Source organism: Homarus americanus, unplaced genomic scaffold, assembly GCF_018991925.1.
Source record: "Homarus americanus isolate GMGI-L3 unplaced genomic scaffold, GMGI_Hamer_2.0 scaffold24922, whole genome shotgun sequence".
NCBI lineage: Eukaryota > Metazoa > Arthropoda > Malacostraca > Decapoda > Nephropidae > Homarus > Homarus americanus.
Genome location: NW_024722610.1, coordinates 4,890,471 through 4,914,367, shown reverse-complemented (window position 1 = coordinate 4,914,367; position 23,897 = coordinate 4,890,471). Strand labels below are relative to the sequence as shown.

General features: G+C 45.3%; 2 protein-coding genes across 2 annotated transcripts in view; both read right to left on the bottom strand.

The window, feature by feature from the left end:
• The window catches only part of LOC121862975, a 72,122-nt gene extending 54,831 nt beyond the window's left edge, over positions 1-17,291 (bottom strand). Inside the window, exons 1-3 of the mRNA XM_042361431.1 lie at positions 17,224-17,291; positions 14,100-14,146; positions 13,813-13,952 (exon numbers count right to left, since the gene is read on the bottom strand). Of these exons, the coding sequence (XP_042217365.1) occupies positions 13,813-13,952; positions 14,100-14,146; positions 17,224-17,291 (255 nt within the window). The remainder of the gene's footprint in view (positions 1-13,812; positions 13,953-14,099; positions 14,147-17,223) is intronic.
• A 1,805-nt stretch (positions 17,292-19,096) lies between these two features.
• On the bottom strand, positions 19,097-20,281 carry LOC121862974 (general transcription factor II-I repeat domain-containing protein 2B-like). The gene has a single exon (XM_042361430.1). It carries the CDS (start codon positions 20,279-20,281, stop codon positions 19,097-19,099), a length of 1,185 nt encoding a protein of 394 aa, XP_042217364.1.
• Positions 20,282-23,897: the final 3,616 nt, after the last annotated feature.

The window sequence follows — 23,897 nt, the reverse complement described above, 5'->3', positions numbered from 1 at the left end:
GGGGGAGTTGGGGGGGGGAGAGGGGAGTTTGCTAGGTTCGTGTCGGGGTTGTTTCCTGTTTCCTTTGAGGTAGTGCCGAATAGATCTATTTTGATTATAGATTTTGTTGGGATGTGTGTATTGTATAATTCTTTTGCTGTCAGGTGTGTAGGGAGAAAGGGGGTAGGTGTTCTTCCTCTTTGATCTAGGGGTCTTAACTACTAGTTCTGTGGGGGAATGGGCTGCCATTTTCGTTTTGGGTGTTTGAGGTGTTCGGGGAGGATTGATTTTGGTCTGGGTGTTTGTGGTCCGGGAGTTCATGGTAATCGTGTGAGAGAAGTCAGGTGTAGGCAAGGTCGAGAAGGAGGGGCAGGGAGGTTTTGGACTGATTACTCTGAAGGGTGAGGTGATGGTAGATTGGTGAGATAAGTCAGGTGTGGGCATGGCAGAAGTGGAGGGGCGGAGGCGGATTGTAGTGGTTTCTCTGGGGGGTGGGGGGGCATGTTGGTCTGGGGGTTGGGGGTGGTGAAGGTCCGGTCGGAGATGGGGGCAGTGGGGAAGATGAGGTCGGGACCGGTTCTGAAGGAATCAGGAATGTGTATGGTAGGGAGGCAGTTCGCCTTCAAACCATCAATTGCTAGTTTCAGAAAAAGTGACCTGTTTCCGTTGCTTAGGGTATGTGCCAAAAGTATGATGGTGGTGATTTTTGCCTCAGTGTCGGGGGAGGGTGGGGGGGCGGTCAGGTTGTTGGTCCAGCAAGTGCGGGTGGGGTGGGTCGTGGGTGTAGGGAGTGAGTGGTGTGGAGGTGGTGTTGTGTTGTTGTCGAGTCTGATTTGACATTTGTTGCTGATGGCAGAGTGTGGGCCTTTACAGTTGCAGCATTTTGTTTCAGTGGCAGTGCGGTTTTGGTGGGAGTGGCCTTTGTTGGCACACTTTGAGCAAGTTTGTGTGTTATTGCACCGGTTAGTGTTGTGTCCGAATTGGTAACAATTATAACTTTGGTGAACTTGGATGTAGTGTTGAAACTCAATGTCTCGTGAGGGGATGATGTTGTTGCCGATTTTTATGCCGTTTGATTTTAATTTGATGGCATCTGTTTGTGTTGCTGTGGTGATTTTTAGCATGGGAAGGGTTCCCATCCGGGCTGCTGATGTCATTTTGTTGGTGTTGTGGGAGTTGAGATCATTCAGTAGGTTAGGGTTGTCCAGGATAGGAGGGATGACTTTCCTGCATATAAGGATGCATTTTGCACGGTTCTCAGTTGAGCTGAGGACCGTTAAGCCATTGTCTTTTAGTTTTCTACTCACTGCTGGGGAGTGGAACTGGTCGGCGTCTTCGTCAGTCTGTACAAATATTTTGATTATGTCGTCATTGATGAAGGAACGGATTTGGAGAATCAAGGTCAGCTGGAAGATGAGCGAGGCGAGGTCTGAGCATAGTTGGATGGTGCGGTCTACTCTAATTTTTATTGAGGGCATGTACAGTATTACCCTGCTTAACACGGTTTCGCTTAGCGCGTTTTACCGTATACGTGGTGCCTCGCCAGAGCCTAACTTTCACTTAACCCGGGTTTTTTCCATGTATATGTCCGGCTGGAGAGCTATTTTTAGATTCGCCCCAACCCCCACCCGCCACCCTGCCTGACTGCCTGTTTTAGCTCATAAAATTCATACAAATTACCCGGCCAGAATATAATTTACATTGCTGGAATTCTTACAATATGATGATCATTTTGAATACAAACATCATAGATTTTGCATAAGACATACAAATTTTAGATATAATGTTTACTCTGAGTAAATATGTTATTTTTTGTGCAAAATATGACATTTGTATTCAAAATATTCCTGGTCTTACAAGGAATCCAGCAATGTCAATTATATTATCCTAACTTTAGTTTGAGGTATTATTTATTACTAAAAAGGTAAATATTCTGGTTTTCCCACACATCTGGTAGGGACAAGGTTGGTGGGGGGGAGGAAGGGACCGACCGACCATCTGTTACCGTGTGAAGAATATTTTTTTTTTTTATTAACTGAAGATTTGTTTTAGCTCATAAAATTCATACAAATTACCCGGTCAGAATATAATTTACATTGCTGGAATTCTTACAATTTGGTGATCATTTTGAATATAAACATCATAGATTTTGCATTAGGCATACAAATTTTAGATAGAATGTTTACTCTCAGTAAATATGTTATTTTTTGTGCAAAATATGACATTTGTATTCAAAATATTCCTGGTCTTACAAGGAATCCAGCAATGTCAATTATATTATCCTAACTTTAGTTTGAGGTATTATTTATTACTAAAAAGGTAAATATTCTGGTTTTCCCACACATCTGGTAGGGACAAGGTTGGTGGGGGGGAGGAAGGGACCGACCGACCATCTGTTACCGTGTGAAGAATATTTTTTTTTTTATTAACTGAAGATTTGTTTTAGCTCATAAAATTCATACAAATTACCCGGTCAGAATATAATTTACATTGCTGGAATTCTTACAATTTGGTGATCATTTTGAATATAAACATCATAGATTTTGCATTAGGCATACAAATTTTAGATAGAATGTTTACTCTCAGTAAATATGTTATTTTTTGTGCAAAATATGACATTTGTATTCAAAATATTCCTGGTCTTACAAGGAATCCAGCAATGTCAATTATATTATCCTAACTTTAATCTGAGGTATTATTTAATACAAAATGTTAAAATTTAGTTTTTTCACCCAACATCTCTTGAAGGGAGGATTGGTGGGGGGTGGGGGGGAGGGTTGGGACTGACCGCGGGGTTGGAAGAGGGGGGAGGCAAGGTGGGGTACTTTGATTGACAGATAGTGTCTTGAAGAATATTTTTTTTTTTATTAACTGAAGATATTTGTTTTAGCTCATAAAATTCATACAAATTACCCGGCCAGAATATAATTTACATTGCTGGAATTCTTACAATTTGGTGATCATTTTGAATATAAACATCATAGATTTTGCATTAGACATACAAATTTTAGATATAATGTTTACTCTCAGTAAATATGTTATCTTTTGTGCAAAATATATGACATTTATATTTAAAATATTCCTGGTCTTACAAGGAATCCAGCAATGTCAATTGTATTATCCTAACTTTAGTTTGAGGTATTATTTATTAAAATTTAGTGGTTTTCCCCCCAAAATTTCTCAAGAGGGAAGAGCCAGCAGTGTAGTGTGAGAAGAGGGGGAGGGAGTCGAGTCCATTATTTGAATGGACATTAACTTTGCGACTGTATTTCTCTATTTCTCTTAAGTATTAATTGTGTGCATGTACCATCATAAAATTAAGATGTTATTTTTACTAGAACATAGGTATCGTGTCGGAAAAAGTGGAGTTTGGGGATCAGGCCAGTTTCTATTGGAATTAATCCCATATGTTCTGTTGTTCACTTAGCGCGGTTTTCATTTAACACGGTACCCTGTGGGTTTTATTGACCGCGTTAAGCGGGGTACTACTGTATACTATTTTTGGAGATTTATGGAGATCTCCCCTGACAATGTCCCTAATATCCTGCGCCCCTCACGTAGGGGAGACCCTGCATTATCACAGAGGTCCCCAGGTGAATCGGCAGGCTGTGCTGACCCTTCACACTAACACGCACTAGCGAGGTGTGGGGACAGAGGGCGTGTCCAGACGAATACTCCCCTGTACGTCAACTGACAGGGGAATAGGTCCTTTCACGGCACGGAAGAGAAGAATTAGAGTGGTAGAAAAAGGTCTGAAAACTCACTGATGATTCTCTCTTCACACCAAGCCCCTCAGCAGCATTCGGGGTTCCTAAGGGAGGTCTGATACTGTAGGAGAGGCCCAATGTGTCGATCGAATCAACAGATTTGTCAGATGTGGAGAATTGAAGTGTCAGATGTGTGTGTTTTCCAGGGTAAGTGGGACAGTGGGAGAGGTCCAAAGTCTAGCTTGTCAGCTGTGTCGGTCCCCGTCAGCTGGTCCGTCCTCTCCAATGTCCAGTCAGCGTGTCTGCTGCTGGTGCTCAGAGCATGACATGACATGAAATGCTAGTGACAGGGGGGAAGAAGGTTCAGGGGAAGAATAAAGGGAGGATTGAAGTGAATTTTAGGAGGAGGGAATAGGTGCAGTGGCTAAACACCGCTTGCGTGAGGGAGTACAAGTTGGAGGCAGCAGCAACAAGCCCGGACGTGGTCAGGAGGCGACAGGACAGAGCCAGGCTAGCGTCAGGTCAAGCGTCAGGTGCGTGTTGGGCAGTGGATTCTCAGTGCTTGGTCGGCTTGATTGTGTGTGTTGTTTTCTTGTGTGGAGGAAATGTCTTGGTCTTCTTCTTAGCTTGATGTCGATTTTCTTCTAACTCTCCTCCTCTTCTTGCTCTCTTGAAGTGTCCATTCATTCGTGTTTGGGTCTTGTTGTTCGTCTTCCTCGTGTCTTAAGTCCTCACAGGTGTGGAAGAAGTAGGAGACGGTGAGGTTGACCACGTGGGCTTCAGCTCCACAGGCCTCGTTGTGTTCTTGGTTCTGTGTGGTGGGTGTTTTTCTTGAGTTTTCTTTTCTTGGGTTTTTGTTTCATTGTTTTTCTTTTCTGCTGGTTTTTCTTGTCTTGGGAGCATACAGCAAGGAGGGCCTCTTTGTAGCTCAGTTTCTTGTCGAGACGAGCCTTGGCTATCTTGCATTCCTCCTTCCATTTCGGGCAGGTCCGATCGGCAGAGGAGTGTGGACCGCCATAGGCAGCGCATTTTTTAACTGTGTTGGGGCAGACCGTGTAGCGGTGTCCTGGGCTGCTGCACAGGGAGCAGGTGTCCTCCTGCGCCTCACACTTGTTTACAGTGTGTCCGTAGTGCTGGCATTTGTAACAGCGTTTTGGTCTGCAGTAGGGCTTGACTGGCACAGTTACCCACGCCAGTTGAGCCTCCTTGGGTAAGGTTGTATGGTGTCCGATGAGGGCAGTGGTGTCGGACAGCTTCTTCACAACTTGGAGTTGTCCCTTGAGGAGCTCACTCAGCTCTGCTTGGTCCACGTGGGCAATTTCGGCGTGGGAGATTACTCCCAGCTTCAGGTTGTCCCACTTGTAGGCAATCATTTTAAATGGAATGCCGTTGATGTCTGGGATCTCCGCGAGCTGTACGGGCATACCCTTCTCGGCGAAGGTGATCTTGATGTCACCATGGAGCTTCAGTCGTTCCACCTTGGTGACCCCCACGATCTCATTAGTTTCAAAGAACTTCTTGAGAACGAGGAGGTTTAATTTCTTGGGGCAGGTCGGCCTATCCGGACGTATCCGCGCCACGTTATCAAACTCGTAACCGTTCATGGTGAGACAGGGTTAGGCTGAGAGCTTGTACTTGTATTGGGGATTGCTGGCCACTTCGCCTTTGGGCTATTTCGGCCGGAGCTGATGTCTTCTTTCTTCTTCTTGAGGTTTCTTCTTCTAGTCGTGGTCGTCTTTCTTGCTACAACTAATCTGATGTTCTTGTTTCTTCTTTTCTTGTTATTCTTGTGTTCTTCTTGTTCTTGGTATTTTGGTTTCTTCTTTCTTCTTGTTTTCTTTGGGATGAATTATGGTATGAGTGAGTTACTGACAGACCAGATGAAATGGCCAGTCAGGTGACTAGTTTCTCTGTGTTTTTTGTTTTTTTGTTTTTGTTTTATTGTCTTTTGTAACCCGTGTCTTTTTGTTTGAATATGTGTTGGTAGGTGTCAGTTTTACTTGGTATATGTGCGTGTTGTATGTAATGGAAAGGTTTGTGATATGTCTCTCATGTTGTATGTTGAAATTTTTGTTTTATTCATTTTTATTTTCTTTAGGGCATGGTTACATACATATTATAAAAAGAGTTCATGCGTGTGTCATTCACAACATGCTGATAAGACGGGTCTCCTTGAGGAAGATTATTACAGCGTCACTTATGGTGACATCATCTTGCAATATATTGGGTACAGTCAGCACGAAGTCTCGCTCAGCAGCTAGCATCACTAGCTGCTGGCGTTCTGGTTCGTACTGGCTGCACTCCGTCAGAATGTGTCGGATAGAAAGAATTTTGTTGCACGTGGCACAGATAGGTGGAAAGGAGTAGTCTAAATAGGCTTTTAGGTGGGTCAAATGGGTACAGTTCAACCTTAGTCTGGCGAGAACCACCTCTTCCCTCCTATTCTTTCTGTATGCTGAAAGCCAGTTTCCTATGTTAGTCTTCCAGTTGTGAAGATCTAACCTCGTCCAATCAAGTTGCCACTTCCCTGTTGTATATGTCTTCCCCAAGGAGAGACACGACTGACGCTCCCAGGGTACATTGGTTGTCTCCCTGAGACCCACAGTCGCTTTTGCTAGTTTGTCTGCCTGTTCATTGCCCCGAATGTTGCAATGCCCAGGCACCCATATCAGCACAATATTCTTGGCACACTCATGTAGTTTATTAATAATGTTGCCCTGTATCTCATTGCTGGTAGTATCACCACCTTGAATTGCTTTAAGAGCTGACATGGAATCTGAAATGACAGCAACATCACTGACATCGCTTGTTATTGCAATGTCAATGGCTCTACTTATTGCAAACATCTGTGCAGTGAATATGGTTGTATGCCGCGGCAGGCGGGAGCTCCACTCCCCGTCTCTGCTCCAGATACCGGCTCCGACGTTGTCGTCAGTCTTGGACCCGTCTGTGTACACGTGAGTATAGGCGCTATATCCTTCCAGAAATTGATAGAAAAGTTGCCTCAGGAGCTCAGGATGAAGGTCATTCTTCCCTCCTGAAAGCCACGATGTTTCCACATGGAAGTTGGGGTTCTCCCACGGCGGACACAACGGTGGAACGTATCTATCAACGTCTTCGAAAAGGATACCAGCACCCTGGCACAAGGTTTGGAGGCGGACAACCGAGGACGGGGACCTACGCAGCTGCAGGAAACTGAATTTAGCAACAGCACACCAACCTGGGTGGCCTGTGCCGCGCCTCCTAGCCGCACTCAACCCGTTCCTTAGCGTCAACATGTCCCTCTTGATGTGGAGTGGAGGGACATGGGCCTCCACCTCTAGTTTTCCTACACGTGTACACCTGTAAGCACCCAGACATAGACGAAGGCATCAGTTCTGTATTCTGGTCAGCTTTGCGAGTGTGGTGTCGCATGCAGAAGCATACAACTGGCATCCATAATAAAGATTTCCTATCGGCTCCCCATGTAGTACCTGATAAAACTTTCAGGATGTTTGTGACTTTAAGACATCTACTTTCAAGCTCGTTAATGTGGTTTTTCCACGTTAATTTCCGGTCAAAATGAACACCAAGAAATTTTACTGACCGTCAGGTCCAGGAGTAGACCCCTTGCCCTTATTAAAAGCAAAGGAAAGTTCCTCTGGGGAAAATGCTCGGTTGTAGTCTTGTTCGTCCCCGTTCTCGAAGTCGAGATGCACGAGCTCGGCATGATCACGTAACACGCCGAAGCGTGGCTCATGATTGGTGGAGCTACTGGCATCTGCGAACTTCTGGCCTAGGGCGTTGGCAATGGCCTGGGGTTCATCGAGAAGCCGCCCTCCACTACTCGCCTGTGGGATAAAAGTCCTTCCTCCTTTTGATCTGACCCGGTTTATAGCCGACCATACCTCAGAGGAAGGGGTATCCTTGTTAATAGTGGAGACGAATGCCCGCCAAGACTCTCTCTTGCACTCCCCGAGAACCCTCCTAGCCTTAGCTCTAGCTTTTTTATATTCAATTAAGTTTTCAATAGATGGAATTCTGTTGAATAAACGGCATCGCCTATTTCGCTCACAAACCACTCGTCGGCAGTCTGGTGTCCACCATGGAACTCCAGGCCTGTGGGTTGTTGCAGAAGTCTTAAGAATTGTTATATCTGCTGCGTGTATTATAGCTTGTTCTATGTGTGACATTTTGGTGTTGATATCTTCTCCAATGGTGTCTATACGAACGGCTCCTGAGTATGCCCCCCAGTTTGCTTTCCTAAGGTTGTAGCGCACCTCGGGAGTAGCCGTTGGGGCGCCACACTCATAAGAAATGCAGATCGGAAAATGGTCGCTACCCAGAGAGTCGTCGTATGTAGAAAATTTACAGTCTAATAGCAAGGAAGCATCAACTATAGAGAGATCTATAGCCGAGGCTGAGCCAAATCGTTCGTCCACTCGAGTCACACTACCGTCATTCAGAAGAGAGAAGTTGGAGTTGAGTATAGCTGCAGCCACCTGCTCTCCCCTCCCGTCACTCCGGACACTGCCCCACCGCAAATGGCGAGCATTGAGGTCTCCGAGGATCATTTTTTTCCTGGTAGTTGGTTAAATAGCTCCTCAAGCTCACCATCGTCAATGAGCCCGCCCAGAGGACAGTATAGTGAGCAGACGGCAACATAGCCAGACCGAAACTTGACTCTGCACGCCACAGCCTGCAGGCTCACGCTCAGGTTGACTCTTTGTTGAGCGAATTCACTCCTAATATATAGGGCTACCCCTCCCCCCTTAGATTGTCTCCCCTGTAGGACGTGTAGTTGTCAAATACAGGTGGGTCGTCCTGACCCGCAGGTAGCGTCTCTTGTAGGCAAAAAACGTCTGGCCGGAATAATGACTTCAGTAAATGAAATTGAGCATTTTTATTCCTAGCACCTCTGCAATTCCACTGGATGATATTGAATTTTAAGTCTGAGAGTTGATATGGTCAGCGTTTTGGGTTTTGTTTTTCTTTGCTCTTGTTTCTGGGGGGGAATTGCTTGCCGGGGTATGTTCCCTCGCATCACATGATCAGTCTCCCGGCTCCAAAAAGCCAGTTCTCTGCTCGGCAGGGGCTCCCTGCCCCCGGTGTGTCTCAACAATGCGAAACAAAGGTTGTGGTGAGGAGTCTCTTGTCATGCTTTCGACAGATAGCGACCTTCTCCTTACTTGGGGGTAGACAAGGTCGACAGTCTGCTTAAGTTTTGTGGTCTCGTTTAACTTGTTTTTAGTTTTAGTCTCGTTAGTAGTCATAGTTGCCTTTGAGTTTTCGTCGTTGGCGTCTGTGGTTGGATATCCGGTGAGTGTGGAGTCAGTTTGTGTTGCAATGGACCTGGTCTCAGTCTGTGTTCCAGTGGTGCACATTTTGGGAGGCGAGGTGTTTTTGGTTACAGCGGATGCGAAGGACATTCCAGGTGTTGGTGTCTGCAAGGACATCTCCACCTGCCTCTTAGCCTCCTTGTAGTCCAAATTGTTCTCTGCTCTCACCTTACTGATCTCATACTCCCTCAGGTAGGAAGGGCACTTCCTGTCTGAGGCAGCATGCTGACCCGAACAGTGGTAGCATTTTTCCTCGGTTTGTGTACAGTCATCTTCCCTGTGTCCGCTTTGAGCACATTTATAGCATTCATGGGTGTTACAGCAGGCCTTACCAGTAGTATGTCCAAACCTTTGGCAGTTGAAGCATCGCATGGGAAATGGAATATAAGTTTTTGTTTGGGCTCTCTCATATCCTACCAATACATGGGTGGGCCTAACAAGTCCATCAAAAGTCAGTACAGCAGTGGTTGATCGTTTTCTTTCTCCGTCTGGGGTCCTCCTATTAAAGACGAAGGCATCGACAACTCCTTGATCTTTCATGTGGTACTTGATTTCGTCATTACTCATTCCCTGGAATTCGTAGCTGTTAACTACAGCCTTACAGGTATTGAGAAATGCTGGGATATACGGTTCCACTATAGTTGAATGAAATGTTTTCAGATTCAAGGCGTCCCTCATTTGCTTTGCGTCTTTAACAGTAACTTGGAGTTCGCCTTTTCTTGTCTTTCGGACTTTCTCCACGTCCCCTATTTGATCCTTAATGGCCTTCTGGATAATGAACCCATTAATTTTGTCAAACGAGGTGGACGTGTCAACAGTCCGTAAGTGGATTACTCTGGCCTTCTCTGTTGAAACTTCAATGTTACGTCTTTGTTGGATGTTTTGGTCGGTGGTCGTTTCATTGTCTTTGTCTGTCAGTGGTCTTGGCAGTCGTGGGTCATTTGATTTGTCTCCCGCCTCAGCTTGTCCCTGCCTGGACGAGTAGAGGGGGGCTTGTTGTTTCCCCTCCCAGAGGGCATGGTTGGGGTGGCTGGGAACCACCCCTTGGGTACAGTTTTAATCGGTTTTTTACATGTACTGTGAAGTTGTTGGTGCACTAAGGTTATAGAAGGCGCTTAGTGCAAAAAAAAAAAAAAACTCTTACTTAAGGGCGACCCCCGCACAGTGGTGTGTTTGCACTATCACAGACGTCAATGCTGGATTGGCCCAGGTTTTCCCCGACCCCCACTGGATACACACAATCCCACTCTGTGAGGTGTGCACCACTGGGGGGGCTCTAGCACGAATACTGAAGTATTAAAAATCAGCATGTGCCTCGGCCAGGGTAGGTAATAGAAAAAATGATGAGAGAGAAAGCCCTCCTACCACGTCAGGAAGGACAACAGTTAGCGCTTCCTCCGCAGTTGTGTGGGTCACTCACACTAACTGTGGGGAGGGAAGGCTAACGTCCTCAGTCCTGTACGTTCGTTAGGTGTCAAAAAATTTTGGAAAAATGAGCCGAGTCACTTTTTATATGTAATTGCTGTTAAACAGCGAGAATCAGTGCATGTGCACAGGATCCGGTAGGATATGGCGTATTGGAACCGTTACGGGTGAATAGCTGTTCCCGTAAGTAGGTGTCTCCCCTCCGACGTCCAGTCAGCCTCTGAGGAGAGCTTAGGTATAGGTATTGGGGATTATTGGCCACTTCGCCTTTAGGCTATTTCGGCTGAAGCTCTTTGTTTGTAGACTCATTTTCTTTGGTCTTCTTCCTTTTCTTGTTTTTTCTTTTAATTTTCAATTTCCATTCTTCTTCTTGGTCTTGTTCTGGAAGATTTTCGTACACGTGTATAAACGGGTTTAATTTTGGCTTCTTCTTTTTCCGTGGTCTTCTTGGGGTCTTGATTTTTATTTGTTGTGGTCTTGTTCGGGTCTTGATTCTTCTTTGCTGCAGTTTTCACAACAAGGAGAGCCTCCTTGTAGCTCAATTTTTCCTTACTTCGCAGCTTAGCCACCCTACACTCCTCCCTCCACTTGGGACACTCCCGGTCGGAGGAGGAGTGAGGGCCACCACAAGCTGCGCACTTCTTGGCGGCCGCCGAGCAGTTGGTGTCCTGGTGCCCGGGTGTCCCGCAACTGGAACACACCTCCTGAGCACGACATTTCCGCGCCAGATGGCCGTACCTCTGGCATTTGTAGCATCTTGTAGGCCTTCTTTCGTACGGTCTTACTGGGATCTTCTCCCATCCCAGCAAGACTGTGCTTGGAAGTTTCTTGTGGCAGCCAACCAGTGCAGTTGTACTGGTGAGCTTCCGTGCTATTGAGAGCTGGTTTCCGATCAGCTCGGCCAGTTCTTCTTTTTCTAGATGTTCAATTTCTGTGTGGGAGATGACTCCCAAAACCAAGTTGTCCTCTAGGCAGGTTTCAACTAGGATCTGTATCCCGTTGATTTCTCTTAGGTTTTCTAGTTGTTGGGCCTCTCCTCATTCCGCGAAGGTGACGATAAGGCAACCGCTGTCTCTGCGGACGACCCTTGTCATCCCCGTGATTCCTGAGGAGTCAAAAAACTTCCTCAGGACGAGGAGGTTCAGTTGCTTGCGCGAAGGGCGCTTGACTGGATACAGTCAATGTGTATGGTAGGGAGGCCGTTCGCCTTCAAACCATCAGTTTGCTAGTTTCAGAAAAAGTGACCTGTTTCCGTTGCTTAGGGTATGTGCCAAAAGTATGATGGTGGTGATTTTTGCGTCGGGGGAGGGTGGGGGGGCGGTCAGGTTGTTGGTCCAGCTAGTGCGGGTGGGGTGGGTCGTGGGTGTAGGGAGTGAGTGGTGTGGAGGTGGTGCTGTGGGAGGTGAGGGTCGGTGGGGAGGGAGTGGTGTTGTGCTGTTGTCGAGTCTGATTTTGCACTTGTTGCTGATGGCAGAGTGTGGGCCTTTACAGTTGCAGCATTTTGTTTCAGTGGCAGTGCAGTTTCGATGGGAGTGGCCTTTATTGGCACCCTTTCAGCAAGTTTGTGTGTTACTGCACCGGTTAGTGTTGTGTCCGAATTTGTAGCAATTATAATATTGGTGAACTTGTATGTAGTGTTTTAACTCAATGTCTCGTGAGGGGATGATGATGTTGCCGATTTTAATGCCGTTTGATTTTAATTTGATGGCGTCTGTGTTGCTGTGGTGATTTTTAGCATGGGAAGAGTTCCCATCCGGGCTGCTGATGACATTTGGTTGGTGTTGTGTGAGTTGAGTTCCTTCAGTAGGTTAGGGTTGTCAAGGATAGGAGGGATGACTTTCCTGCATATGAGGGAGCATTTTGCACGGTACTCAGTTAAGCTGAGGACCGTTAAGCCATTATCTTTCAATTTTTTGCTCACTGCTGGGGAGTGGAACTGGTCGGCGTCTTCGTCAGTCTGTACAAATATTTTGATGATATCATCATTGATGAAGGAACGGATTTGAAAGATCAAGGTCAGCTGGAAAATGAGTGAGGCGAGGTCTGAGCATAGTTGGATGGTGCGGTCTACTCTAATTTTTATTGAGGGCATGTTTACTGTGTTAATTTTGGGAGATTTATGGAGATCTCCCCTAACAATGTCCCTGATTTCCTGCGCCCCTCACGTAGGGGAGACCCTGCACTCTCACAGAGGTCCCCAGGTGAATCGGCAGGCTGTGCTGACCCTCCACCCTTCACACTAACACGCACTAGCGAGGTGTGGGGACAGAGGGCGCTTCCAGACGAATACTCCCCTGTACGTCAACTGACAGGGGAATAGGTCCTTTCACGGCACGGAAGAGAAGAGTTAGAGTGGTAGAAAAAGGTCTGAAAACTCACTGATGACTCTCTTCACACGAAGCCCCTCAGCAGCATTCGGGGTTCCTAAGGGAGGTCCGATACTGTAGGAGAGGCCCAATGTGTCGATCGAATCAACAGATTTGTCAGATGTAGAGAATTGAAGTCAGGTGCGTGTGTTTTCCAGGGTAAGTGGGAAGGTGGGAGAGGTCCAAGGACTAGCCAATCAGCTGCGTCTGTTCGTTCTCCGTCGCTCTGTGTGTGTGCTAACTGTGGTGTGTCCTGACTGACTGACTGACTGGGTGGTGGTTTTTTTGTATTGGGGATTACTGACCACTTCGCCGTTAGGCTATTTCGGCCGAAGCTGATTGATTGTAGACCCATTTTCCTTGGACTTCTTCCTTTTCTTGTTTCTTCTTTTACTTTTCAATTTCCATTCTTCTTCTTCGTCTTGTTCTGGAATATTCTCGTACACTTCTATAAACGGCGTTAATGATAGTGTTATAAAATCGGGTTTAATTTTGTCTTCTTTTTCCGTGCTCTTCTTGGGGTCTTGATTTTTATTTGTTGTGGTCTTGTTCTGGTCTTGATTGGTCTTTTCTTCAGATTTCACTGCAAGGAGAGCCTCCTTGTAGCTTAGTCTTTCTTTGCTTCGCAGCTTGGCCACCCTACACTCCTCCCTCCACTTGGGACACTCCCGGTCGGAGGAGGAGTGAGGGCCACCACAAGCTGCGCACTTCTTGGCGGCCGCCGAGCATTTGGTGCCCGGGTGTCCCGCAGCTGGAACACACCTCCCGAGCAGAACACTTCCTCGCCAGATGGCCGCACCTCTGGCATTTGTAGCATCTTGTAGGCCTTCGCTGATACAGTCTTACTGGGATCTTCTCCCATCCCAGCAAAACGGTGCTGGGTAGTTTCTTTGGGTAGCCAACCAGTGCAGCTCTACTGGTCAGCTTCCGAACTATTGAGAGCTGGTCTCCGATCAGCTCGGCCAGTTCTTCTTTTTCTAAATGTTCAATTTCTGTGTGGGAGATGACTCCCAAAACCAAGTTGTCTTCTATGCAGGCTTCAACTTGGATCTGGATCCCGTTGATTTCTCTTAGGTTTTCTAGTTGCTGGGCCTCTACCCATTCCGCGAAGGTGACGATAAGGTCACCGCTGTCTCTGTGGACGACCCCCGTGATTCCTGAGGAGTCAAAAAACTTCCTCAGGACAAGGAGGTTCAGTTGCTTGCGCGAAGGGCGCTTGACTGGATACAGTCTAACGACCTTCGCCTGGTTGCAGGTGAACATTGTCTGGTTCACGTAGTACCTCGGGAGCAGAGAGAACCTACCTCGCCGAGGTTCAGTTCTCAAGTCTGGTGGTGGTTGAAATTGAAGTCTGAAATTTAATAGGAGTATCATTTAATTTTAATACTGGATTATTAACGTTACATTTCTTAGTGAAGACTACTCCTACTGTCTTCTCAACTGAAAACCTAAATCCCCATTGTATTGCCCACTGTTCCGCGGCTTTTAGGCTGGCCTGCACCCTTTGTGCAGATAGCCTCTCAACTCGAGAGGAGCGCCAGATTGCGTAATCGTCAGCAAACAAGGAGAATTTGAGTTCACTTAAACTGAGTGCTGGTGATAGGAAATCATTAATCATTATAAGAAATAATATTGGGCCCAAAACACTGCCTTGTGGAACTCTGTTTTCTATGACAAATGTCTGACTTTACGTTACCTTTTAATTTGACAGAAAAAGTTCTGTCTTGCAAAAAATTTCTAATGAAAATTGGCAAATTACCTCTCAGACCCAAGGCGTGGAGCTTCATCATGAGGCCAGTCTGCCATGTCATGTCGAAAGCTTTTTCTATGTCTAGGAATACTGCAATTAGTGTTTCTTTACTGCAAAGAGCTTTTGAGATGTCAGTTTCAAGACTTATTAAATGATCTAGTGTGCTTCTACCTTGGCGGAAACCACACTGTCGATCACTCAATAAGTTGTTACTTTCCAAAAAATACATCAGCCTACGCTTTATCATACGTTCCATGACCTTACACAGACAGTTTGTGAGCGAAATCGGACGGAATGAGTTGGTGTTGTTCGGGCATTTGTCCCTCTTTGGGATCGGTACGACATGGGCAAAGTGCCATGAGTTTGGAAACGTTCTGGACGTCCAGATCTCATTGAACACTTCTGGCAATTTGTCCAGGTTTCCCTGGTCAAGGTGCTTAATCATCTTGTATCGTATACCGTCAGGTCCAGGAGTAGAGCTGTTGCCCTTATTTAAAGCAAAGGAAAGTTCCTCTGGGGAAAATGCTCGGTTGTAGTCCTGTTCGTCCCCGTTCTCGAAGTCGAGATGCATGAGCTTGGCACAATCACGGAACACGCCGAAGCGTGTATCATGATTGGTGGAGCTACTGGCATCTGCGAACTTCTTGCCTAAGGCGTTGGCAATGGCCTGGGGTTCGTCGAGAAGCCGCCCTCCACTACTCACCTGTGGGATAAAAGTCCTTCCTCCTTATGATCTGACCCGGTTTATAGCCGACCATACCTCAGAGGAAGGGGTATCCTTGTTAATAGTGGAGACGAATGCCCGCCAAGACTCTCTCTTGCACTCCCCGAGAACCCTCCTAGCCTTGGCTCTAGCTTTTTTATATTCAATTAAGTTTTCAAGAGATGGAATTCTGTTGAATAAACGGCATCGCCTATTTCGCTCACAGACCACTCGTCGGCAGTCTGGTGTCCACCATGGAACTCCAGGCCTGTGGGTTTTTGCAGAAGTCTTAGGAATTGTTAAATCTCCTGCGTGTATTATAGCTTGTTCTATGTGTGACATTTTGGTGTTGATATCTTCTCCAATGGTGTCTATACGAACGGCTCCTGAGTATGCCCCCCAGTCTGCTTTCCGGTTGTAGCGCACCTAGGGAGTAGCCGTTGGGGCGCCACACTCATAAGAAATGCAGATCAGAAAATGGTCGCTACCCAGAGAGTCGTCGTATGTAGAAAATTTACAGTCTAATAGCAAGGAAGCATCAACTATAGAGAGATCTATAGCTGAGTCTGAGCCAAATCGTTCGTCCACTCGAGTCACACTACCGTCATTCAGAAGAGACAAGTTGGACTTGAGTATAGCTGCAGCCACCTGCTCTCCCCTCCCGTCACTCCGGACACTGCCCCACCGCAAATGGCGAGCATTGAGGTCTCCGAGGATCATTTTTTTTCCTGGTAGTTAGTTAAATAGCTCCTCAAGCTCACCATCGTCAATGAGCCCGCCCGGAGGACAGTATAGTGAGCAGACGGCAACATAGCCAGACCGAAACTTGACTCTGCACGCCACAGCCTGCAAGTTCACGCTCAGGTTGACTCTTTGTTGAGCGAATTCACTCCTAATATATAGGGCTACCCCTCCCCCCTTAGATTGTGTCCCCTGTAGGACGTGTAGTTGTCAAATACAGGTGGGTCGTCCTGACCCGCAGGTAGCGTCTCTTGTAGGCAAAAAACGTCTGGCCGGAATAATGACTTCAGTAAATGAAATTGAGCATTTTTATTCCTAGCACCTCTGCAATTCCACTGGATGATATTGAATTTTAAGTCTGAGAGTTGATATGGTCAGCGTTTTGGGTTTTGTTTTTCTTTGCTCTTGTTTCTGGGGGGGAATTGCTTGCCGGGGTATGTTCCCTCGCATCACATGATCAGTCTCCCGGCTCCAAAAAGCCAGTTCTCTGCTCGGCAGGGGCTCCCTGCCCCCGGTGTGTCTCAACAATGCGAAACAAAGGTTGAGGTGAGGAGTCTCTTGTCATGCTTTCGACAGATAGAGACCTCCTCCTTACTTGGGGGTAGACACGGTCGTGAGTCTGCTTAGGTTTTGTGGTCACGTTTAACTTGTTTTTAGTTTTAGTCTCGTTAGTGATCATAGTTGTCTTTGAGTTTTCGTCGTTGGCGTCTGTGGTTGGATATCCGGTGAGTGTGGAGTCAGTTTGTGTTGCAATGGACCTGGTCTCAGTCTGTGTTCCAGTGGTGCACATTTTGGGAGGTGAGGTGTTTTTGGTTACAGCGGATGCGAAGGACATTCCAGGTGTTGGTGTCTGCAAGGACATCTCCACCTCCCTCTTAGCCTCCCTGTAGTCCAAATTAGTCTCTGCTCTCACCCTACTGATCTCATACTCCCTCAGGTAGGAAGGGCACTTCCTATCTGAGGCAGCATGCTGACCCGAACAGTGGTAGCATTTTTCCTCAGTTTGTGTGCAGTCATCTTCCCTGTGTCCGCTTTGAGCACATTTATAGCATACCTGGGTGTTACGGCAGGCCTTACCAGTGTGTCCAAACCTTTGGCAGGTGAAGCATCGCATGGGAAATGGAATGTATGTTTTTGTTTGGACTCTCTCAAATCCTACCAATACATGGGTGGGCCTAACAAGTCCATCAAAAGTCAGTACAGCAGTGGTTGATCGTTTTCTTTCTCCCTCTACGGTTCTCCTATTAAAGACGAAGGCATCGACGACTCCTTGATCTTGCATGTGGTACTTGATTTCGTCATTACTCATTCCCTGGAATTTGTAGCTGTTAACTACAGCCTTACAGGTATTGAGAAATGCTGGGATATACGGTTCCACTATAGTTGAATGAAAGGTTTTCAGATTCAAGGCGTCCCTCATTTGCTTTGCGTCTTTAACAGTAACTTGGAGTTCGCCATTTCTTGTCTTTCGGACTTTCTCCACGTCCCCTATTTGATCTTTAATGGCCTTCTGGATAATGAACCCATTAATTTTGTCAAACAAGGTGGACGTGTCAACAGTCCGAAAGTGGATTACTCTGGCCTTCTCTGTTGATACTTCAATGGTACGTCTTTGTAGAATGTTTTGGTCGGTGGTCGATTCATTGTCTTTATCTGTCAGTGGTCTTGGCAGTCTTAGGTCGTTTTGATTGGTCTCCCGCCTCTGCTTGTCCCTGCCTGGACGAGTAGAGGGGGCTTGTTGTTTCCCCTCCCAGAGGGCATGGTTGGGGTGGCTGGGAACCACCCCTTAGGTACAGTTTTACTTGGTGCACTAAGGTTATTGAAGGCCCTTAGTGCAGAAAAAAAAACTCTTTCCTAAGGGCGACCCCCGCACAGTGGTGTGTCTGCACTATCACGGACGTCACTGCTGGATTGGCCAGGTTTTCCCCGACCCCCACTGGATACAAACAATCCTACTCTGTGAGGTGTGCACCACTGGGGGGGCTTTAGCACAAATACTGAAGTATTAAAAATCAGCAGGTGCCTCGGCCAGGGTAAGTAATAGAAAAATAATGTGGAGAGAGAATGCCCTCCTACCACGTCAGGAAGGACAACAGTTAGCGCTTCCTCCGCAGTTGTGTGGGTCATTCACACTAACTGTTGGGAGGGAAGGCTAACGTCGTCAGTCCTGTACGTTCGTGAGGTGTCAAAAATTTTGATAAATGAGCTATGTCACTTTTATATATATATATATATATATATAATTGCTGTTTAAGAGCGAGAATCAGTGCATGTGCACAGTGATCCGGGGAGATGTGGCGTATTGGAACGGTGGAATATACAACGGTCAACCGTTACGGGTCAATAGCTGTTCCCGTTGGTTGGTCTATCTCGGGTGGGCAATTATTTTGACTGGCAGGCCACTTCATGAATTTTGGTACAAGCCGCGGGCCAGAGACTTAATATAGATGCAAATGCATTGTATTTGCACAAAATAAAGCCCTGTATTTATATATATAGGTTGTAAGTAATATATTAAGTAGCATACATAGATATTTTGGAGAAATAAATACGTCACTTCTTAGCTTGTATCTTTTATTATTGATAATAATGCTAATACAAATACCAATGTTAATACTACTTATAATAATATAGAGATATGGTGCAGTAAATTTGGTATTTTAAGTGCATTAACATAACTCGTAACAGAAGAGAGTCGATATTATAAGTGGAAATAATTAGTCTCTTGAGACGTTGTCTTTACTCTTCCCTAGGGAGGTGGTAGTAGGGTTGAGTTGGTCAGGTCTGATCACAGCTATCTTGCTTCGTCTGGCTTCCCTAGGGAGGTGGTGGTTGGGTGGAGTCATGTCAAATTGTAGCTGTTCCTGATCGGCTGATCTATGATGTCACTGCTGCAGACTGCTTGAAAAATGTATTTAATACAGTTTAATATTTATTGTTGCTTCTTCATAAATTAACAATAATATAATTAAGTTTTAATGGTTGAAAATAAGGAAAAAGCAAGTCAAAGCACCAATATGTAATTTATTAAAATATTTTAAAGTATGTTCATATGTCATATTATATTCTGAAATTGTTTAGTATCTTGATAAGAATATTTAACTTACTCAGTGGGACGAATGACAGCGCTGATGATTGCTGACCAGACCATTGAAGTCAGGTGTTGCCTCCGTTGTTGCAATGAAAAGTACTTGTTCAAGGTGATCATCAGTCATTGCAGATCTAAGTTTTGATTTATTCAGCTTCATTATCGAAAATGTCTGCTCACATATGTATGTAGATCCAAACAGCACAAGCATTCTTTGAGCATGAGCCTTTAGTTTTGGAAATGCACAGTCATTAAGAGAGGCATAGAATTTGGGAAGAGTCACTGTTTTCATCTGCTCAGAAAGCAAAGGATCACATTGCATGTCAATAAGCTCGAGTTGTAGGTCAACTGGGGCTTTGTCAACGTCAAATGAGAAGGGAGAAGACACCAAAAACAGGTCATTTTCAATTAATTTGAAATCATGGAATCTGCGTGAAAATTCGGCATGCAAGTCAAGTAGCTGCAATGAGTACTTCTGTACATTTTGATCACAAACTTCAATCTGTTGTAAGGTTGCAAAGTGAGCAAATTGTTTGTTCGTAATCTGACGAGACAAAAGAAGTAATTTCTTCATGAAAGCTTTGACACTGCTGTACAAATCATGTGCAAAAGCCCCCTTCCCTTGTAGCTTTGAATTCAGGTCATTCATATGACCCATGATATCAACAGCAAATGCAAAATCAGAGAGCCATTTCTCATCATTCAACTGTGGGAAATCTATAGCATTCTGTTTCATGTCCAAAAATAAGCCAATCTCTTCTTTCAATTCCCAAACTCTTTTCAGGATTTTTCCCAAACTAAGCCACCTCACATTTGTGTGATACAGAACATCCGTATGATCAGATTCCAAGTCTTCAAGCAGGGTTATAAACTGCCTGTGATTTAATCCTCTTGCTCGAATGTAATTAACCACTTTCACAACTGTGTCAACGACATGGCTTAAATTTAAAACACTCTTACAAAGGACTTCTTGATGAATAATGCAGTGCAAAAAGACAATATTTTGTTCTGCATTTGTTTCTCTGACTTGATCTTGAATTCTTTTTAGCAATCCAACATTTTTACCTGTCATATTTGGCCCTCCATCGGTGGTCACATTTACCAGTTTGTTCCATTCTACTCCTAATTTCAAAAGACAATTATTTACTGCCTCCAATAAATCTTCTCCAGTTGTTGTTCCTTTCTGTGACTGCATTGATACCATTTCTTCTGTGATCTCAAAATATTTGGTGATGCCTCGAATGAAAATTAACAACTGTGCTGTGTCTCTGACATCACAACTTTCATCAAGTGCCAGTGAATAGTATTCAAAAGTCCTTACCGTACTTTCTCTTTAAACTGCAGATACATGTTCTCAGCAATGTTCTCAACACGTCTTACAATTGTTCGCCTTGACAAACATACATTCTCAAACTGGTTTTTCTTGTCTGGACATAAAATAGAGGCAGAATCAATCATACATTCCTTTATAAATTCTCCTTCAGAGAATGGCTTGCTGTTTTTGGCAATCTTGTGAGCAATCACATAACTCACTTTTGTAATATCATCCTTGGATGCAAATTGTTTTCTGAAAATATTTTTCTGTTGTAATTGAACAACCATCTCGTTAGCTTTCTTCCTCTTTTGTTCATCAGAAAATTTTTCATATTTACTGGAGTGCTTGGTCTCAAAGTGGCACTTTAAGTTGTAATTCTTTAGCATTGCCACACTTTCTCTGCAAATTAAGCACACTGCTTTTTCATCCACGTTGGTAAAAAAATATTTTGAAGTCCATTCCTTGTTGAATGTTCGATACTCTGCTTCCACTTTCCTCTTCTTAGATTCATTCATTTTCACTTTAAAATTATGGGTTGGGGCAACAACACATAAGTACAAATTCAGCAAAACCACACTAATGTCCTCTTAAGTGAGAAGCAGAGAGGAGACTGAGCTTTTCTAGTATTGGTGCTGGACGGTGAGGTCAGCGTGGGAAACAATATTGAGGCGTGGGCATGGCCGTCCTGGTCAAATGGTCAAGAATTATGGGTCTCTCGGTTAAGGGTTCACTGACCTCCATTTGCCTAGTCCCAAATCCTAATCCTTATAGGTAACCATATTTGAAGTATTCACAACAGGGTGGCCAACTCTCACATAATAATGATCCTTTCTAAGATTTAAATTTTTTTTTTTTTTTTTTTTTAATATATATATATCTTTATCCACATGCAGTGGCGGGCCACCGAAATAAACTGGCGGGCCACATTTGGCCCGCGGGCTGTATCTTGCCCACCCCTGGTCTATCTCCTCCGGTGTCCAGTCAGCCTATGAAGAGAGCTTGTACTTGTATTGGGGATTACTGGCCACTTCCCCGTTAGGCTATTTCGGCGGAAGCTGTTTGTTTGTAGAGTCATTTTCTTTGGACTTCTTCCTCTTGTTGTTTTTTCTTTTACTTTTCAATTTCCATTCTTCTTCTTGGTCTTGATCTGGTATATTCTCGTACACGTCTATAAACGGCATTAATGTTAGTGTTATAAAATCGGGTTTTCTTCGGTCTTGTTTAATTTTGGCTTCTTTTTTTTCGGTGGTCTTCTTGGGGTCTTGATTTTTATTTTTTGTGGTCGTGTTCGGGTCTTGATTCGTCTTTTCTTCAGTTTTCACTACAAGGAGAGCCTCCTTGTAGCTCAGTTTTTCCTTACTTCGCAGCTTAGCCACCCTACACTCCTCCCTCCACTTGGGACACTCCCGGTCGGAGGAGGAGTGAGGGCCACCACAAGCTGCGCATTTCTTGGCGGCCGCCGAGCAGTTGGTGTCCTGGTGCCCGGGTGTCCCGCAACTGGAACAGACTTCCCGAGCACGACACTTCCGCGCCAGATGGCCGTACCTCTGGCATTTGTAGCATCTTGTTGGTCTTCTTTCATACGGTCTTACTGGGATCTTCTCCCATCCCAGCAAAACGGTGCTGGGTAGTTTCTTTGGGTAGCCAACCAGTGCAGTTGCAGTGGTCAGCTTCCGTACTATTGAGAGCTGGTCTCCGATCAGCTCGGCCAGTTCTTCTTTTTCTAGATGTTCAATCTCGGTGTGGGAGATGACTCCCAACACCAAGTTGTCCTCTATGCAGGCTTCAACTAGTATCTGGATCCCGTTGATTTCTGTTACGTTGGCTATTTGCTGGGCCTCTCCCCATTCCGCGAAGGTGACGATAAGGCCACCACTGTCTCTGCGGACGACCCTTGTTACCCCCGTGATTCCTGAGGAGTCAAAAAACTTCCTCAGGACAAGGAGGTTTAGTTGCTTGCGCGAAGGGCGTTTGACTGGATACAGTCTTACGACCTTCGCCTGGTTACAGGTGAACATTGTCAGGTTCACGTAGTACCTCGGGAGCAGAAAGATCTTACCTCGCCGAGGTTCAGTTCTCGAGTGAAGAGAGCTGTTCAGTTCAAGTTTAGAATCTCCAAAAGTTGTTGGTAGCGAAAGTCAGAGCGGGGAAGATGATAGAAGAAGGAGCAGGAGGTTAGGAAGGGAATTGTAGTGGGAGAGATAGTGCCGTGGCTTTACACGACTGCGTTTATTTGGTTAGCGCATAGCGCACGTATTGGGTTTTGTCTGTGTTGGGTGTGTGATCCTCGGGTCACCACTCCTCCGGATTTTGTCAGTTCAAGTTTAGAAGCTCCAACAACTTTCCTTGAATACGAATTCGCAACCTTTCGATTTACAACAGGTACCTACTTACTGCTAGGTGAACAGGGACCAAGGGGTCTAGGAAGAGTGTCCAAACAACTTCCGCTTGCCCGGGAATCGAACCCGTGACATCTTGCTTGCGAGGCAAGAGCTGTACCGCTTCTACCACAAGCGCCCCGAAGAGAGCTTAGACTAGTATTGGGGATTGCTGGCCACTTCGCCTTTGGGCTATTTCGGCCGGAGCTGATGTCTTTCTTGCTACAACTAATCTGATGTTCTTGTTTCTTCTTTTCTTGTTATTCTTTTGTTCTTCTTGTTCTTGGTATTTTGGTTACTTCTTTCTTCTTGTTTTATTTGGGATGAATTATGGTATGAGTGAGTGATATGATAGTGAGTTACTGACAGACCAGATGAAATGGCCGGTCAGGTGACTAGTTTCTCTGATTTTTTTTATTTTTTTTTATTTTTTTATTTATTTTTTATTTTTTTGTCTTTTGTAACCCGTGTCTTTTTGTTTGAATATGTGTTGGTGGGTGTCAGTTTTACTGGGTAAATGTGCGTGTTGTATGTAATGGAAAGGTTTGTGATGTGTCTCTCATGTTGTATGTTTAAATTTTTGTTTTATTCATTTTTATTTGCTTTAGGGCATGGTTACATACATATTATAAATATAAAAAGAGTTTATGCGTGTGTCAATTACAGCATGCCGATAAGACGGGTCTCCTTGAGGAAGATTATTACAGTGTCACTTATGGTGACATCATCTTGCAATATGTTGGGTACAGTCAGCACGAAGCCTCGCTTGGCAGCTAGGATCACCAGCTGCCGGCGTTCTGGTTCGTACTGGCTGCACTCCGTCAGAATGTGTCGGATGGAAAGAATTTTGTTGCACGTGGCACAGATAGGTGGAAAGGAGTTGTCAAAATAGGCTTTTAGGTGGGTCAAATAGGTACAGTTCAGCCTTAGTCTGGCGAGAACCACCTCTTCCCTCCTATTCTTTCTGTATGCTGAAAGCCAGTTTCCTATGTTAGTCTTCCAGTTGTTGTGAAGATCTAACCTCGTCCAATCAAGTTGCCACTTCCCTGTTGTATATGTCTTCCCCAAGGAGAGACACGACTGACGCTCCCAGGGTACATTGGTTGTCTCCCTGAGACCCACAGTCG